Source organism: Medicago sativa, chromosome 6 (genome assembly GCF_051527215.1).
Source record: "Medicago sativa cultivar Bolivia chromosome 6, Bolivia_mono, whole genome shotgun sequence".
NCBI classification, from domain to species: domain Eukaryota; kingdom Viridiplantae; phylum Streptophyta; class Magnoliopsida; order Fabales; family Fabaceae; genus Medicago; species Medicago sativa.
Window position 1 is genome coordinate 63,827,256 of NC_140754.1, and position 17,007 is coordinate 63,844,262.

Sequence of the window (17,007 nt, forward strand, 5' to 3'; positions counted from 1 at the left end):
GTTATATAAAACCATTTAGAACCGCAATTGGTTCAACAAGTTCGTTTTTCTTTTAATTATTTAATTTTTATTTGTTAATGATCTGGTTAAACCATGGTTGAACCAATCAAACCGTACCAAGAGGTATTACCGGTCCGGTTCTGACAACATTAGTTTTTGTATGGTAGTTCATAGGGATAAGGTAATATGCATGTTTTCCATATCAGATTAGGATTTTAATTCGGAACCCTAGGAGTTTACCTTTGCTGGGAGCATTTCTTTTGCTTTCCTACTAGCAACTGTTCATATCATTCACTGAGGCAACTCTTTAATAATTGATTGCAAATTTCATAATTATCCAAGAAATGCAGCAACTCACATGGTTGTTTTCATGAATCATTAAAGCACTTGAATGTCATTCTTAAGGATTTTCAAAGTCAAATGAGTGCTTAGACATTGTTAATATAGTAGCTTCTGTCTATTGTGATTTGCATAGTGTGCCAAGAGAAACAAGGAAAAACAAAAGTTTAATTGGCAAAAAAATATGATGATTATATTGTCCCAAAAGTTTTCACTTGTTATGATTAATCTGTTGTAGGCTAGCTCATAGATCCTTATTGTATAGCAGCAATAGTTTATAAATACTTCATGTAAACACTGATTCATTAATGCAATATCACATTTCATTCATAACATAATATGGTATCAGGTTTTTCCACGCGTGAAAGTTTGTTACGATCCTTCACAATTTGTTGTAACCATTTTTCGCTGTGCATTCTTCGTTTGGATGAAGATTTTGCTTGATTCTTCATTAACCTTGCTCAATCTTCACTGGAGCATTGGATTTAGGGGTGTTCATGTTCTAAACTGCATTGGAACTGAACCACATAAATCTAGCTTTAGACATGGTTTAGTTTTCTGATTTATGTTTGGAGCATTGGATTTTGGATCATAGCATGTATGAGGCTGCTGGTGTGTGAGTTTAAGATGTTGACAAAATATAAACCATGTAGGTGTGCAGAATTATTCAAAATGCATTGGGTGTATTTTTTGGCAAAATGTATGGGCATTGTACTTGGCTGAGAGAGTATGAAAATAATGAAATTTGGATTTAATATTCTGGATGCATGGAACATGGAATGTAAGAGGAGTAATGTATTTATTGAAATTTGTGTGATATTTCTTGGTGTAGTATAATGTGCTTACATATGTTTGATTGGAATTTGGATGTAATTGAATTGGAATGGTCATCACAGTACTGTAAGTTTGTTACAATTACTGTAACTTTACATGGTAACTCTTGTACCAATGAGGTGTGTTCATACAATTTCTTGTCCCATCACAACAATAATGTATCTTACTCGTAAGGCTCAACCCACGACAAAGAAGAAAAACCAAATGAATGCAGAAATATCACTAATATTCTAAAATACCTTCCACTAAAATATGCAATGTCCAGATAAATTTTTCCTGCATCATCACTAAACATTGATTTTCAAGCCTATGCTAATCATGCGGGAAATAAAATTTAAAGTTTTACTATCTAAATTCAAGATAAAAAAGGTGTAAAAAATTTGAAACATGAAAACCAAACATATTGGACTTTGAAGATTGTATTTTTCTACAAACAACATATAATAATAAAGCCAGAGACAAGTTTAGCCTATCTATTCAGAACATATAGTTTTTTCACTTCATCAAGTTTGACACCATAATAAATAATCAAAATGAACTTAGGAATTCCACAACCCTAAAACTATTACATTTTTTCTTCGCCATCTTTAACAACGCTCCAGAATAGAAAATGAACCTAAGCAATTCAGCCAGCTAGAGAATAACCCTTTTATTCAAATGAACAAACACAACCAACCTGAAAAAGAGACATTTCAACTATGACGTTATAAGTCTATTTTGAGGCTTGAGGTGCAATAAATATTAAAATATTGAGACATTATACTATAATCTAAAACACTATCAATTATATTCAGGCCATATCACCAATGTTATGAATTGTACACTGTGTTGCATGTGTGTAAGATTTCAATAATATCATTTACACAACAATATGATGACGATATATCGTAGCAGCAAAACAAGTTTAAAACCTTTGTAAATAAAAGACCAAAATATACAAAACTTTCATTTTCACATTAATCATCCAACAAGAATAATCAGTTATCTTGTACTCACTGGGCGTGTTGGGATGGTATGGCTACTAGTAAGAAGGTTAAAGAGGGTTTGAGGCTCATTTGGCATACAACTTTGTGGGTTATTTGGAAAGCTAGAAATAATCGTATTTTTAATAATTCGGTTATTAGGTGGTCGGAGCTAGTGGAGGAAATTAAGGTGCCTTCTTGGCGGTGGAGTTTAAGGCGCCTTACAATCCCGCCGTGTTTGTACTATGAATGATGTTGGAATCCGAGGGAATGTTTTCGGAGATAGCGGCGGGGGTGTGGCTGCTGTGCTGGTTTTGCTGTCATCTGTTTTCTGCTGTTTGGGTGCTTCGGCTGGCTGTTTTTTGCTGATGTATGTTAGGAGCTTAGCTGTTTTTCTGCAGCCTGTGTTTTTGGGTCCTGTTTTGCTGTTAAAACAACTTTGTAGTCTCATTTTTGTGTAGTTTAGCCCATGCTTTGCAAAGTTGTTAGAGCAGCAGCTTTGGTTCTCAAATTGTTAGGAGTTTAGTGGGGCTGTGTTCCATTTTTGTGCGGAACAGTTATTGTATTTTTGCTGTTGTTATGAATTGTACACTGTGTTGCACATATCAAGAAGCAAGAGCTAAAACATAAAACCATAAGATGCTCATTGTCAACTTGAATATGTGCATACTATCAAGGTTATCAAAGTCGCGATTTAAATCGTAAGATCTTGCGAACTTAATGGTCCCCTACAATGCATCATATACAAAATCATTGGTTGAGTAAACCGTAGCCAATATCATGAAACCACAGCCAGGATCGTAAAAATGAATCAGTTAGTGTGGCCTCTCACTCCATCTCTCTATGCCGCACGCAACATTGAAGCCATTTTTCTCTAAATCACTTTGCTCTGTCTCTCCCCTGTTGTGGTTAGTTCAATTTCTTCCCTCCCCCACATCTCTCTATCAACACACCACACAGTGAATACTTGGTAGATAGGGAATAAATGCAAGGCATAAATCATGTTAACATTTCAACCCAACCAAAAACATATCAACCATATGCACAATTAGAAGGCCAATATTATGTCAAATAATAATTACCACCAAAACCAACTGAGTGGTAATGGTAACCCTTAATTGAAAACTGAAAATTGAATGTATTATATGATTAATTCAGCAATAAACAACAGATGAAGTTACCAAGAAATTAATAACATGTTAAATTCTTTAGAAAATTGATTGCTAACATGTATGGAGGGAAGCTCTAGAAAGTGGGCAAATGGGATGAGCACTAAGCCACATATCCAAGTACTCATAATGATAAATATTCAAACATTTGCCGCATTCCTTCTAATTCTCAAAATCAGAGAAATGAAAATGAGGCATAGAATTGAATTACAATCTCACAGAGAGTAAGTTTCAGAAAGCTATATATGAATTCTTCATACAAATGTTAAGTGTATGATAATGAAGAGCTAGTGGTGCAAGAACCTGATCCTCGAAAAAAAGAGGCGAGAACTATAATATACAAGAGAAGCGAGAACTATAATATTAGGGAGCACAATAGTAATTCCATAGCAAAGGTGTTTCTAAAAAATTGTTTCTAGGAGTGATCCAAAAACTAGCATCATATGAAACAAGTTCAAGTTAACCAACAAAGGAAAGATGGTCAAATGATCTAGTAACACTAGAAACTAGCATTGTCATAAGGTTAATTAATATTGAAAGAAAACACTGTAAAAACAATGAGAATAAAATGATTCTATAATCAACAACACTTGTACTATATTATGAGCTACATATGCGTTAAGTATTTAATACTTATTTGCATTAATCAACAACACTATCATACTAGACTGGCTTAATAACAAACAGAGAATGGAAAACTGAGGTTTTCAAGATATGACTCTATCCTCTCACAATCTCTAGATAACTAAGTGATTTTATATCTTTCAAAAAGAGGAAAAAGAGAACCTAGACATTATAAACTCTATAATTTCACAACTATCATCAGTACCAAGAAAAAGAAAAGGCTAATTGGTAAAGAAGCCACATTTACTTATATTATATATCTTTCAAAAGGTCCTCGTGAGCTTAGCTCAGTTGGTATGGACAATGCATAAAAAAATATGCAAGGTCCGGGGTTCGAACCTCGGCCACCACCAAAAAAAATATATCTTTCAAGCTTGTGCCAACATTCTGATGATTTCTTACCACAAAAACAATTAACAACTTAGTTATATTTTGACCACCTTAGTTTTGAAACATTGTATTTTGAGCAATGAATATCATCAATGGTCATTTTACTTCCTGATTATCTATACATCACAATTTTTTTTCTATGCTTTGTCCTTCATGTTCTTCCATTGCGTATCAAAAATACAAACAGTGTTTAGAAATATTAGACAGAAACATGAACAAAAGTAAATGGCATTGTCGAATTTGAAAGCAACATAGGTAGATTCACTATAAAAACATCTAATATATTCCAAATGCACCTAATTGCTAAAACACCTATTAACAACTAATACTCAAACCTACATATGTGCTAAAATTGAGTACTGCGTATTATTTTTTTAAAAATGACATCACAACAATGTTATATAACATATTAAGTTTAGTCCATAATGCATTGTGCAATATTTGAAGCAAAAGTTAAGAAGTTTGAGCAGTGAGCAAACGATATAATATCTTCATAATCAAATCTAAATGAGAAACCATTGAATGCAATTCATGACATTGAACTATTTAAAATATAATGTACGATGCACACGAATTAACAACTCAAACTAACCAAACAATTGGAAATAATAATTAACAATGGTTCAACGTCACCAATAATCAAAACAAGCATAAAATAAATAACACAATCAAAAACTAACCATATAGATTTTGTAGTTGAATCTCATGCTTAAGGTGATATCAAACTCTCAATGTAGACTACTGGCTCCATTAACCGGTTGATGTTTTGAATCTCAGGAATATTAAAAGTACCATTTTTGGAATCGTAAACAACTAACTTCAATTTGTTACTTCCCAACTCACAAAAATCCACTAAGATTTGGTCATCCTCAGAAATATATAAAGCCTTTGTGTAGGAAAACGAACCCTGATCTTCCATGTAAGGAACACTATAAAATTTAGTCCAGGACTCTTTATTTCCATATTCCTTCAAAACCCAAACGTCAAAAAACATATCACTACGCGTATAGATGCAGAGACAATCGTTCAACACTCCCAGGTTGTGAAAATGAAACCCAGGATGGGAAAGGGTATGATACGATTCCTTCTCTAAATCAAGAGAAACAATGGCAACACTATTTGGACTATCAAATGCCAACCAATTAACAGTGCCACTCACAAAAACCCCGGATCCATGGATGTAACAAGGATATGGAAAGTCCTCTATCCTTCTCCAATAATCAGTACCCAAAGTATTAACACTAACTTCATTTCCGTTAGTACAAAAGGAAATACAAATAACCTTATACTTATCAATGAAACGATCATAGCCAAAGCTATATGAGGAAAACCGAAATCTTCTCCGTGGATTTTCTAAAGGAGGCAATATCTTAAATTTTCTAATGGAAGGGTTCCACAAAGCAGCAAAAGTATGATTGATGGCGAAACAAAGGATGCCATCGCAAGAGGACATTCTCAATGGTCTTCTGTATCCATCGTTTTCGCGAGTATTAGGGTAACTGAGTTGTTGTGTCTGGGTAACCATAGAAGTTGAAAGAACAGATGAAATTGGGGAATCAAAGAGAAGAAACTCTTGTAACTCGTTTGTAGAGCTTACCATGACGTGGTGGCGCGATAATTGAAGGTGCTTCTTCGCGAATTTGGGATCTGAGATTAGAGATTTCCAGAACTTTCCGAGACATCGAAGTTGAAGGAGGAGCTTCACCGGTAATCTAGATAGAATTTCAGCAATGAGATCGAAGGTAAGAGAGGGTAGTGGGGATTCGGTAGAAACTGTGTCGTTTTGCTCTTCCCTCTCGCTGGGTTGTGCCATTGGTGAATGGTATGCGTCGTTTGGCTCTTCCAAAACAGAGCGCAGGTTCCAAAATGGGGTTTGTTTGTTTGTTTTCGTTCCAGTGCTACTTTTTATTTTGTCGGAGTATCGCCGACACAATGTTAGAATTTGTTTGGTTCAACGGAGAAGAGAGGAAGAGGGATTTTAGTGTATGGGAGGCAATGAGAGGAGAGGAGAGGGGAGCGGAGGTGAGGGCTGTGTTTGTGTTTGATAACAATAAGAAGCTAGCTTATAGCTTATTAAATTAGTTTATAAACTTGTTGGATAAAAACGTGACGTGTTTAGTAACAAACTTTTTTCGTGGTGAGTTTATAGTTTTATTTGAAATGATATTTCAAGTAGCTTTTGTGCTTGTAACTTATTATAGCTTCTTGTATTTTCTTCAACTTATTATAGCTTCTTGTATTTTCTTCGGATTTGAACCTTGTTAATTTAATTTTAATATTTTCATATAAAAATAAACCATCCACATTCCCACGTATTGCTTAGTGCAACGAACCTCACTCACAGCTTACTAGTTACGTACAATTAGATCATCGACCCGTGCGATGCACGGGTCTTACCGAGTAAAATATACATAAATAAGTTATACCATACTAAAGAGACCATAATGAAATAAGTCATAAAGATAAAAATGAACTACATTATTTATATCTTTGTTAAATCTCATAATGATAAAAAACATGAATGGCTAAATTAGTCATATCTTCTGGGTGACGTGTAGACTAGTTACTATTATTATCATTGTTAGGGGAGGGCAAAAAAAATCAAAAAATGAACCAAACTGTTGAACTGAACCGAACTGATATTCAACTGAATCGGTATATAAAAGTTCTGAACTGATCCATATTTAGAGGGGCAGTTATTAATTGAACCATTTTTGGAAAAACCAAAATCGAACTTAACCCAAACCAAAAAACAGTGATCGTGATACATCTCCAAAATCAAACCAAAAACTTCTCCGATCCATATCTGATCTTCGCAGCAGGTCCGTCGCGAGCCATCTCCGGTCTGAGGGCAACTTTTGAAGGTAACATCTTCTTCCTCAACACCCCTTTCTCACCAATAATCTCTTTCTCCTCTTCATTCTCTCTTCCTATGGATTAACATGTGTGTGTGTATGTATGTATGTATGTATGTATGTATGTATGTATGTATGTGTGTGTGTGTGTGTGTGTCTATATATATATATATATATATATATATATATATATATATGGTTTTGCTTGAAGACACCAACTAATTTTTATGAAGGTGTCTTTTAGTAGAGTTATAACTAAATAGTGGAAATCACACATGAGGTGTGGATTGCTAAAAGACACATTCATGAGTGGCTTCTAGCAAAACTACACACACACACACACACACACACACACACACACACACACACACATATATGGGTTTGCTACAATAGACCCACTTCATTTTATGAAGATGTATTTTAGCAACCAACACCTTTTCATTTAGACCAAGAAAATTGTTGTTCACACATTAGAGAAGGCTGGGACACATGTAAAATACGCTTTTGCCCCCTCGGCAGTTAACTGCCGAGGAATTTGAAATCCGGCTGCAGTTAACTGCCGAGGAAAGCATTTATGCAGACAACAGGTCCTGCATTAATGCTAACCCTTACCAAGCCGTTTTTAGGCCAGTTTTGACGTGTAATTTCACCAGAGCATTTCCATAGGCAATTCAAATTATACAACAATGAAACTCGGTCATAAACAAGAAAAATACAATATCTTTTACATATGTCCATAATTAAATCAAACCGACATTTGGTTCAAACCACACAAAAGTTTGAAATTCATCAAAACGGAACATAGTGTCCATAATCAAACAACACATTACAAGTCATTACACATCATTACACATCATTAAATTAAATCCCTACTTACATTCATTACAATTGCATATGGAACGAACATATATATATAATACATTATTTTCCACCATATTCCTAAACATAAATCCGACGTCGCTATCGTCTTTAATAAGCCAAGGCATATAGCTTGCCGTTTTCCATGCGAATTCATCTCTATCTTCTCCTAGGTCTATCATTGGCATTAGAGCAGACAAGTGACGTGTATATTGATTTTCACCAAGATGCTCAAAATAAGTGTTAAGTTGTGTCTTCAAATCATCAATAGAGTCCGTCGGTGTTATCATAACCTTAACCGACTTTTTAAACGCGCAATACCTAACACGACCTTCAATTCTTGCAACCTCTGACATGTTTCACTTGACAAAAGCTTTAACAAAATAATCATAGATTAGAACAAAATTAAATGGAATGTAATAACGAATAAAGCAAATGCGTAAACATTAATAAGCTATAAATAAGTATTGCACTAGTTTCAAGTCAATAAAAGTCATATTATCATATATATCAATATCATTTACATAATGTTACTTATATATTGGCCACAAAAAATTGGCATTACAATTTTGACCCCAAAATATACGTCGGTGTAATTTCTACCAAAAAAAAGGACTAACACCGACAAAAAAATCCCTTGTTAATTGCCAAGTGATTGGAGAAGATCAAGTGACATAAAATCTTCCTCATCTTCCGCAATAACTTCAAATTGTTGCTTTGGTTTTTCGGGAGTGTCCAACAAAATAGGTGCCGCTTTGTTTGATTCCTTTTGTGGTTTTGGCGGTTTGTTTCCACTTTCAATAGCCATGAGCTTTCGGAACAACTCATGTTGATCCAAATACTCATCTTCCCAAGTCACCGCATCTTGTTTCTTGTGATTGTGCCACTCCGTAGATGATGGAGGTAGTGGACAACCATTCCTCAAGTAAATAAGCACAAAGTGATTAGGAATTACCCCAAGGCACATGATGGGAGTTTTTTGCTTACCCGGCGGTGGTGGCCCTCTTAGTGGAAAAAAAGATTCCGAGTTACCAAGTTCAAGATTTGTCAACACAACCACACACCTTTTGTAATAATTGGCAACAATGTGCCCCATGTCCGGAAAAGTCAACCACTTATCAACAAGATGTGCACAACTTTTTGTATTTGCGGGAGGATGTAAGCCATTTAAAATGTAGTTATAACGATCCTCACCCGCAAATACTTCAACATAATCATCTCTATGATCTTTTAATTCTTGAATAAGATGTGTACGAATCATGAGATGATTTTGTTCGGTTAAGCCCATGAACTCGGCTATAGCCCAGAATCCACAATGTCCATCGCCAATAACATCCACCACTTTTTCAATAAATGGAAGCATGAAGCGTGGCATATAATCAATAGGACTCATAACCGGGATAGCCTTAGGCTTTGGATACCGAGAAGGTGGTGGAAGTGGGGAAATTGGTGCTTTACCAAGACGAGCACCTTTTTTCCTTTTATACGATGATGTTGTTGGTGATGGTGACGGTTGACTATCCGGATTTTGGGAATCAACAACCTCCCAAGAAGAAGGGATCCGGCTAGTGGATGTAATTCTTCCTTTAGACCTCGCAATGTCCACTTTTTTCTTGGCTCCCTTGGTTGTTGCTTTTTGTGGTGGTGGAGACATCATGGTGGTTTCAGGAAATGCCAATTGCCGCAAAGCCTCCTTGACTTCAAGCTTCATTTGGGTGATGTGGTTGTTTCCTGTGCTTAATATATACGCCCATTATATGTTGCTTTATATCACATTGCAGTTTAATAATCAAATTGAGTGTGGTGTGATTTTTTCCGAGCTCCTGTTGTTCAGACACTTATTCTGACACACGTCTAGTCGTTTACGTCTCATTATTATATTTAGTGACAAACAATTTGATTCAAATTTCATTAACAAGTAATACTGTTTCTTGCATTATATTATCTGAATGAGCAGAGGTTCTCCAGAAGATCTTGCAATGCCATATACTATATGTGGCCAAACTCCATAGTTGCAGGCATTATCTTTTAATGTACAATTACCAAAATAATTATTACGTGAATTAGTTGACATGCACTATTGAAGGAAGCAATGTTTTGTCAAATGAAATATATTCTATTTGTAATTTTAAAAAACATGAAGTAATTAAGAGTTGATAGAAGTTATTGTACAAAAAGGGATTAAATAAAAGAGCTTCCAAAATAACTGTCAAGAAGAAAGAACTTACGAAAGAGACAAACAACTGTCCTAAAAGCTCAAAAGGATGGATGTGCTCAAATGCATTGAGATTCCCTCTCCTTAAAGGAATGTAAATTGAGATCCAAGGTATGGTATTAGGAATACGAAAATTGATTATTTACTTACACAGACAAATCCTCATCGAAGAGAGGTGCCTGCTTAACAGTTGGTACCGGTTTAGATGTTCCAGTATCTGGAGGGAACCAGAGTTCTATTAGGACTAGCACCCGTGATTCTTTGCAGAGCTCCCAACCAACGGTGAAACAGAACCAGCATACTTGTGTTCAGGCGCCTAATCTGTGATCAGTTCCTGTATCTGGAAGGAACCAGACTTCTATTAGGACTTCCAGTGAGATTGCAGGATTCTGCATCAGGCAGCCCCTACTTCCATGACCAAGAATGACTCAGACTGATTTTCAGAAATATATGAAAGTATTCATGGAAATAGACATAGACAGAGATGGGAAAATCATATGCGAACAAGCAAAGAACTTGTTTTTTGTTTTAAATGACCAATGCACGTGGAAGTTGATAACCACACACAACAAACCATCATCATAAACACAATGCAGACGTACAAGATGCTCATGCAAATACTACACACTTTCTTCTTCTGCTTCATTACCACTTACTTTATCTATCCAATCTAATGAAACTTTGGTGTCTCCATTTGGAACTTTTGAAGCTGAATTCTTCAACTTCGTCACCCTGAAAATACAAAAATACCCTACTATACCCTGTTAATATAGTAGCTTCTGTCTTTTGTGATTTGCATAGTGTGCCAAGAGAAGCAAGGAAAAACAAAAGTTTAATTGGCAAAAAAATATGATGATTATATTGTCCCAAAAGTTTTCACTTGTTATGATTAATCTGTTGTAGGCTAGCTCATAGATCCTTATTGTATAGCAGCAATAGTTTATAAATACTTCATGTAAACACTGATTCATTAATGCAAATCACATTTCATTCATAACATAATATGGTATCAGATTTTTCCACGCGGGAAAGTTTGTTACGATCCTTCACAATTTGGTGTAACCATTTTTCGCTGTGCATTCTTTGTTTGGATGAAGATTTCGCTTGATTCTTCATTAACCTTGCTCAATCTTCATTGGAGCATTGGATTTAGGGGTGTTCATGTTCTAAACTGCATTGGAACTGAACCACATAAATCTAGCTTTAGACATGGTTTAGTTTTCTGATTTATGTTTGGAGCATTGGATTTTGGATCATAGCATGTATGAGGCTGCTGGTGTGTGAGTTTAAGATGTTGACAAAATATAAACCATGTAAATAGGGTGTGCAGAATTATTCAGAATGCATTGGGTGTATTTTTTGGCAAAATGTATGGGCATTGTACTTGGCTGAGAGAGTATGAAAATAATGAAATTTGGATTTAATATTCTGGATGCATGGAACATGGAATGTAAGAGGAGTAATGTATTTATTGAAATTTGTGTGATATTTCTTGGTGTAGTATAATGTGTTTACATATGTTTGATTGGAATTTGGATGTAATTGAATTGGAATGGTCATCACAGTATGTAAGTTTGTTACAATTGATGTACTGTAACTTTACATGGTAACTCTTGTACCAATGAGGTGTGTTCATACAATTTCTTGTCCCATCACAACAATAATGTATCTTACTCGTAAGGCTCAACCCACGACAAAGAAGAAAAGCCAAATGAATGCAGAAATATCACTAATATTCTAAAATACCTTCCACTAAAATATGCAATGTCCAGATAAATTTTTCCTGCATCATCACTAAACATTGATTTTCAAGCCTATGCTAATCATGCGGGAAATAAAATTTAATGTTTTACTATCTAAATTCAAGATAAAAAAAGGTGTAAAAAATTTGAAACATGAAAACCAAACATATTGGACTTTGAAGATTGTATTTTTCTACAAACAACATATAATAATAAAGCCAGAGACAAGTTTAGCCTATCTATTCAGAACATATAGTTTTTTCACTTCATCAAGTTTGACACCATAATAAATAATCAAAATGAACTTAGGAATTCCACAACCCTAAAACTATTACATTTTTTCTGCGCCATCTTTAACAACGCTCCAGAATAGAAAATGAACCTAAGCAATTCAGCCAGCTAGAGAATAACCCTTTTATTCAAATGAACAAACACAACCAACCTGAAAAAGAGACATTTCAACTATGACGTTATAAGTCTATTTTGAGGCTTGAGGTCCAATAAATATTAAAATATTGAGACATTATACTATAATCTAAAACACTATCAATTATATTCAGGCCATATCACCAATGTTATGAATTGTACGCTGTGTTGCATGTGTGTAAGATTTCAATAATATCATTTACACAACAATATGATGACGATATATCGTAGCAGCAAAACAAGTTTAAAACCTTTGTAAATAAAAGACCAAAATATACAAAACTTTCATTTTCACATTAATCATCCAACAAGAATAATCAGTTATCTTGTACTCACTGGGCGTGTTGGGATGGTATGGCTACTAGTAAGAAGGTTAAAGAGGGTTTGAGGCTCATTTGGCATACAACTTTGTGGGTTATTTGGAAAGCTAGAAATAATCGTATTTTTAATAATTCAGTTATTAGGTGGTCGGAGCTAGTGGAGGAAATTAAGGTGCCTTCTTGGCGGTGGAGTTTAAGGCGCCTTACAATCCCGCCGTGTTTGTACTATGAATGATGTTGGAATCCGAGGGAATGTTTCCGGAGATAGCGGCGGGGGTGTGGCTGCTGTGCTGGTTTTGCTGTCATCTGTTTTCTGCTGTTTGGGTGCTTCGGCTGGCTGTTTTTTGCTGATGTATGTTAGGAGCTTAGCTGTTTTTCTGCAGCCTGTGTTTTTGGGTCCTGTTTTGCTGTTAAAACAACTTTGTAGTCTCATTTTTGTGTAGTTTAGCCCATGCTTTGCAAAGTTGTTAGAGCAGCAGCTTTGGTTCTCAAATTGTTAGGAGTTTAGTGGGGCTGTGTTCCATTTTTGTGCGGAACAGTTATTGTATTTTTGCTGTTGTTATGAATTGTACACTGTGTTGCACATATCAAGAAGCAAGAGCTAAAACATAAAACCATAAGATGCTCATTGTCAACTTGAATATGTGCATACTATCAAGGTTATCAAAGTCGCGATTTAAATCGTAAGATCTTGCGAACTTAATGGTCCCCTACAATGCATCATATACAAAATCATTGGTTGAGTAAACCGTAGCCAATATCATGAAACCACAGCCAGGATCGAAAAAATGAATCAGTTAGTGTGGCCTCTCACTCCATCTCTCTATGCCGCACGCAACATTGAAGCCATTTTTCTCTAAATCACTTTGCTCCGTCTCTCCCCTGTTGTGGTTAGTTAAATTTCTTCCCTCCCCCACATCTCTCTATCAACACACCACACAGTGAATACTTGGTAGCTAGGGAATAAATGCAAGGCATAAATCATGTTAACATTTCAACCCAACCAAAAACATATCAACCATATGCACAATTAGAAGGCCAATATTATGTCAAATAATAATTACCACCAAAACCAACTGAGTGGTAATGGTAACCCTTAATTGAAAACTGAAAATTGAATGTATTATATGATTAATTCAGCAATAAACAACAGATGAAGTTACCAAGAAATTAATAACATGTTAAATTCTTTAGAAAATTGATTGCTAACATGTATGGAGGGAAGCTCTAGAAAGTGGGCAAATGGGATGAGCACTAAGCCACATATCCAAGTACTCATAATGATAAATATTCAAACATTTTCCGCATTCCTTCTAATTCTCAAAATCAGAGAAATGAAAATGAGGCATAGAATTGAATTACAATCTCACAGAGAGTAAGTTTCAGAAAGCTATATATGAATTCTTCATACAAATGTTAAGTGTATGATAATGAAGAGCTAGTGGTGCAAGAACCTGATCCTCGAAAAAAAGAGGCGAGAACTATAATATACAAGAGAAGCGAGAACTATAATATTAGGGAGCACAATAGTAATTCCATAGCAAAGGTGTTTCTAAAAAATTGTTTCTAGGAGTGATCCAAAAACTAGCATCATATGAAACAAGTTCAAGTTAACCAACAAAGGAAAGATGGTCAAATGATCTAGTAACACTAGAAACTAGCATTGTCATAAGGTTAATTAATATTGAAAGAAAACACTGTAAAAACAATGAGAATAAAATGATTCTATAATCTAAGAAAATGTATTCCTATCTCGTCGGTCTTGTTCGATAATTAAATCCAACCAAACTCATATTATCCCAAGTAGAATGCAACTCACTTGTACTATATTATGAGCTACATATGCGTTAAGTATTTAATACTTATTTGCATTAATCAACAACACTATCATACTAGACTGGCTTAATAACAAACAGAGAATGGAAAACTGAGGTTTTCAAGATATGACTCTATTCTCTCACAATCTCTAGATAACTAAGTGATTTTATATCTTTCAAAAAGAGGAAAAAGAGAACCTAGACATTATAAACTCTATAATTTCACAACTATCATCAGTACCAAGAAAAAGAAAAGGCTAATTGGTAAAGAAGCCTCATTTGCTTATATTATATATCTTTCAAAAGGTCCTCGTGAGCTTAGCTCAGTTGGTATGGACAATGCATAAAATATGCAAGGTCCGAGGTTCGAATCTCGGCCACCACCAAAAAAAATATATCTTTCAAAAGCTTGTGCCAACATTCTGATGATTTCTTACCACAAAACAATTAACAACTTAGTCATATTTTGACCACCTTAGTTTTGAAACATTGTATTTTGAGCAATGAATATCATCAATGGTCATTTTACTTCCTGATTATCTATACATCACAATTTTTTTTCTATGCTTTGTCCTTCATGTTCTTCCATTGCGTATCAAAAATACAAACAGTGTTTAGAAATATTAGACAGAAACATGAACAAAAGTAAATGGCATTGTCGAATTTGAAAGCAACATAGGTAGATTCACTATAAAAACATCTAATATATTCCAAATGCACCTAATTGCTAAAACACCTATTAACAACTAATACTCAAACCTACATATGTGCTAAAATTGAGTACTGCGTATTATTTTTTTAAAAATGACATCACAACAATGTTATATAACATATTAAGTTTAGTCCATAATGCATTGTGCAATATTTGAAGCAAAAGTTAAGAAGTTTGAGCAGTGAGCAAACGATATAATATCTTCATAATCAAATCTAAATGAGAAACCATTGAATGCAATTCATGACATTGAACTATTTAAAATATAATGTACGATGCACACGAATTAACAACTCAAACTAACCAAACAATTGGAAATAATAATTAACAATGGTTCAACGTCACCAATAATCAAAACAAGCATAAAATAAATAACACAATCAAAAACTAACCATATAGATTTTGTAGTTGAATCTCATGCTTAAGGTGATATCAAACTCTCAATGTAGACTACTGGCTCCATTAACCGGTTGATGTTTTGAATCTCAGGAATATTAAAAGTACCATTTTTGGAATCGTAAACAACTAACTTCAATTTGTTACTTCCCAACTCACAAAAATCCACTAAGATTTGGTCATCCTCAGAAATATATAAAGCCTTTGTGTAGGAAAACGAACCCTGATCTTCCATGTAAGGAACACTATAAAATTTAGTCCAGGACTCTTTATTTCCATATTCCTTCAAAACCCAAACGTCAAAAAACATATCACTACGCGTATAGATGCAGAGACAATCGTTCAACACTCCCAGGTTGTGAAAATGAAACCCAGGATGGGAAAGGGTATGATACGATTCCTTCTCTAAATCAAGAGAAACAATGGCAACACTATTTGGACTATCAAATGCCAACCAATTAACAGTGCCACTCACAAAAACCCCGGATCCATGGATGTAACAAGGATATGGAAAGTCCTCTATCCTTCTCCAATAATCAGTACCCAAAGTATTAACACTAACTTCATTTCCGTTAGTACAAAAGGAAATACAAATAACCTTATACTTATCAATGAAACGATCATAGCCAAAGCTATATGAGGAAAACCGAAATCTTCTCCGTGGATTTTCTAAAGGAGGCAATATCTTAAATTTTCTAATGGAAGGGTTCCACAAAGCAGCAAAAGTATGATTGATGGCGAAACAAAGGATGCCATCGCAAGAGGACATTCTCAATGGTCTTCTGTATCCATCGTTTTCGCGAGTATTAGGGTAACTGAGTTGTTGTGTCTGGGTAACCATAGAAGTTGAAAGAACAGATGAAATTGGGGAATCAAAGAGAAGAAACTCTTGTAACTCGTTTGTAGAGCTTACCATGACGTGGTGGCGCGATAATTGAAGGTGCTTCTTCGCGAATTTGGGATCTGAGATTAGAGATTTCCAGAACTTTCCGAGACATCGAAGTTGAAGGAGGAGCTTCACCGGTAATCTAGATAGAATTTCAGCAATGAGATCGAAGGTAAGAGAGGGTAGTGGGGATTCGGTAGAAACTGTGTCGTTTTGCTCTTCCCTCTCGCTGGGTTGTGCCATTGGTGAATGGTATGCGTCGTTTGGCTCTTCCAAAACAGAGCGCAGGTTCCAAAATGGGGTTTGTTTGTTTGTTTTCGTTCCAGTGCTACTTTTTATTTTGTCGGAGTATCGCCGACACAATGTTAGAATTTGTTTGGTTCAACGGAGAAGAGAGGAAGAGGGATTTTAGTGTATGGGAGGCAATGAGAGGAGAGGAGAGGGGAGCGGAGGTGAGGGCTG

The 17,007-nt window shown here is 35.1% G+C and overlaps 2 protein-coding genes across 4 annotated transcripts; both read right to left on the bottom strand.

Annotated features, from left to right (window-relative positions):
• Positions 1–1,552: 1,552 nt before the first annotated feature.
• On the bottom strand, positions 1,553–6,362 carry LOC146916253 (F-box protein At4g19940-like). 2 transcript variants are annotated; one of them, XM_085718361.1, is made up of 2 exons: positions 4,999–6,362; positions 1,553–1,849 (listed from the first exon to the last, which is right to left on the bottom strand). In XM_085718361.1, exon 1 carries the CDS (start codon positions 6,129–6,131, stop codon positions 5,028–5,030), a length of 1,104 nt encoding a protein of 367 aa, XP_085574487.1. In that variant the 5' UTR covers positions 6,132–6,362; the 3' UTR covers positions 1,553–1,849; positions 4,999–5,027. The 2 variants fall into 2 exon arrangements, with proteins under 2 accessions (XP_085574487.1, XP_085574489.1); XM_085718363.1 differs by having other exon boundaries at positions 5,916–6,350.
• A 5,771-nt stretch (positions 6,363–12,133) lies between these two features.
• LOC146916254 (F-box protein At4g19940-like) lies at positions 12,134–17,007 on the bottom strand. Of its 2 annotated transcripts, none has more exons than XM_085718365.1 (2): positions 16,573–17,007; positions 12,134–12,430 (listed from the first exon to the last, which is right to left on the bottom strand). In XM_085718365.1, exons 1-2 carry the CDS (start codon positions 16,786–16,788, stop codon positions 12,404–12,406), a joined length of 243 nt encoding a protein of 80 aa, XP_085574491.1. In that variant the 5' UTR covers positions 16,789–17,007; the 3' UTR covers positions 12,134–12,403. The 2 variants fall into 2 exon arrangements, with proteins under 2 accessions (XP_085574491.1, XP_085574490.1); XM_085718364.1 differs by having other exon boundaries at positions 15,656–17,006.

Excerpts from the sequence above, each read along its gene's own strand:
- LOC146916253 (XM_085718361.1), bottom strand. The coding sequence starts at position 6,131 with ATGGCACAACCCAGCGAGAGGGAAGAGCAAAACGACACAGTTTCTACC.
- LOC146916254 (XM_085718364.1), bottom strand. The coding sequence starts at position 16,788 with ATGGCACAACCCAGCGAGAGGGAAGAGCAAAACGACACAGTTTCTACC.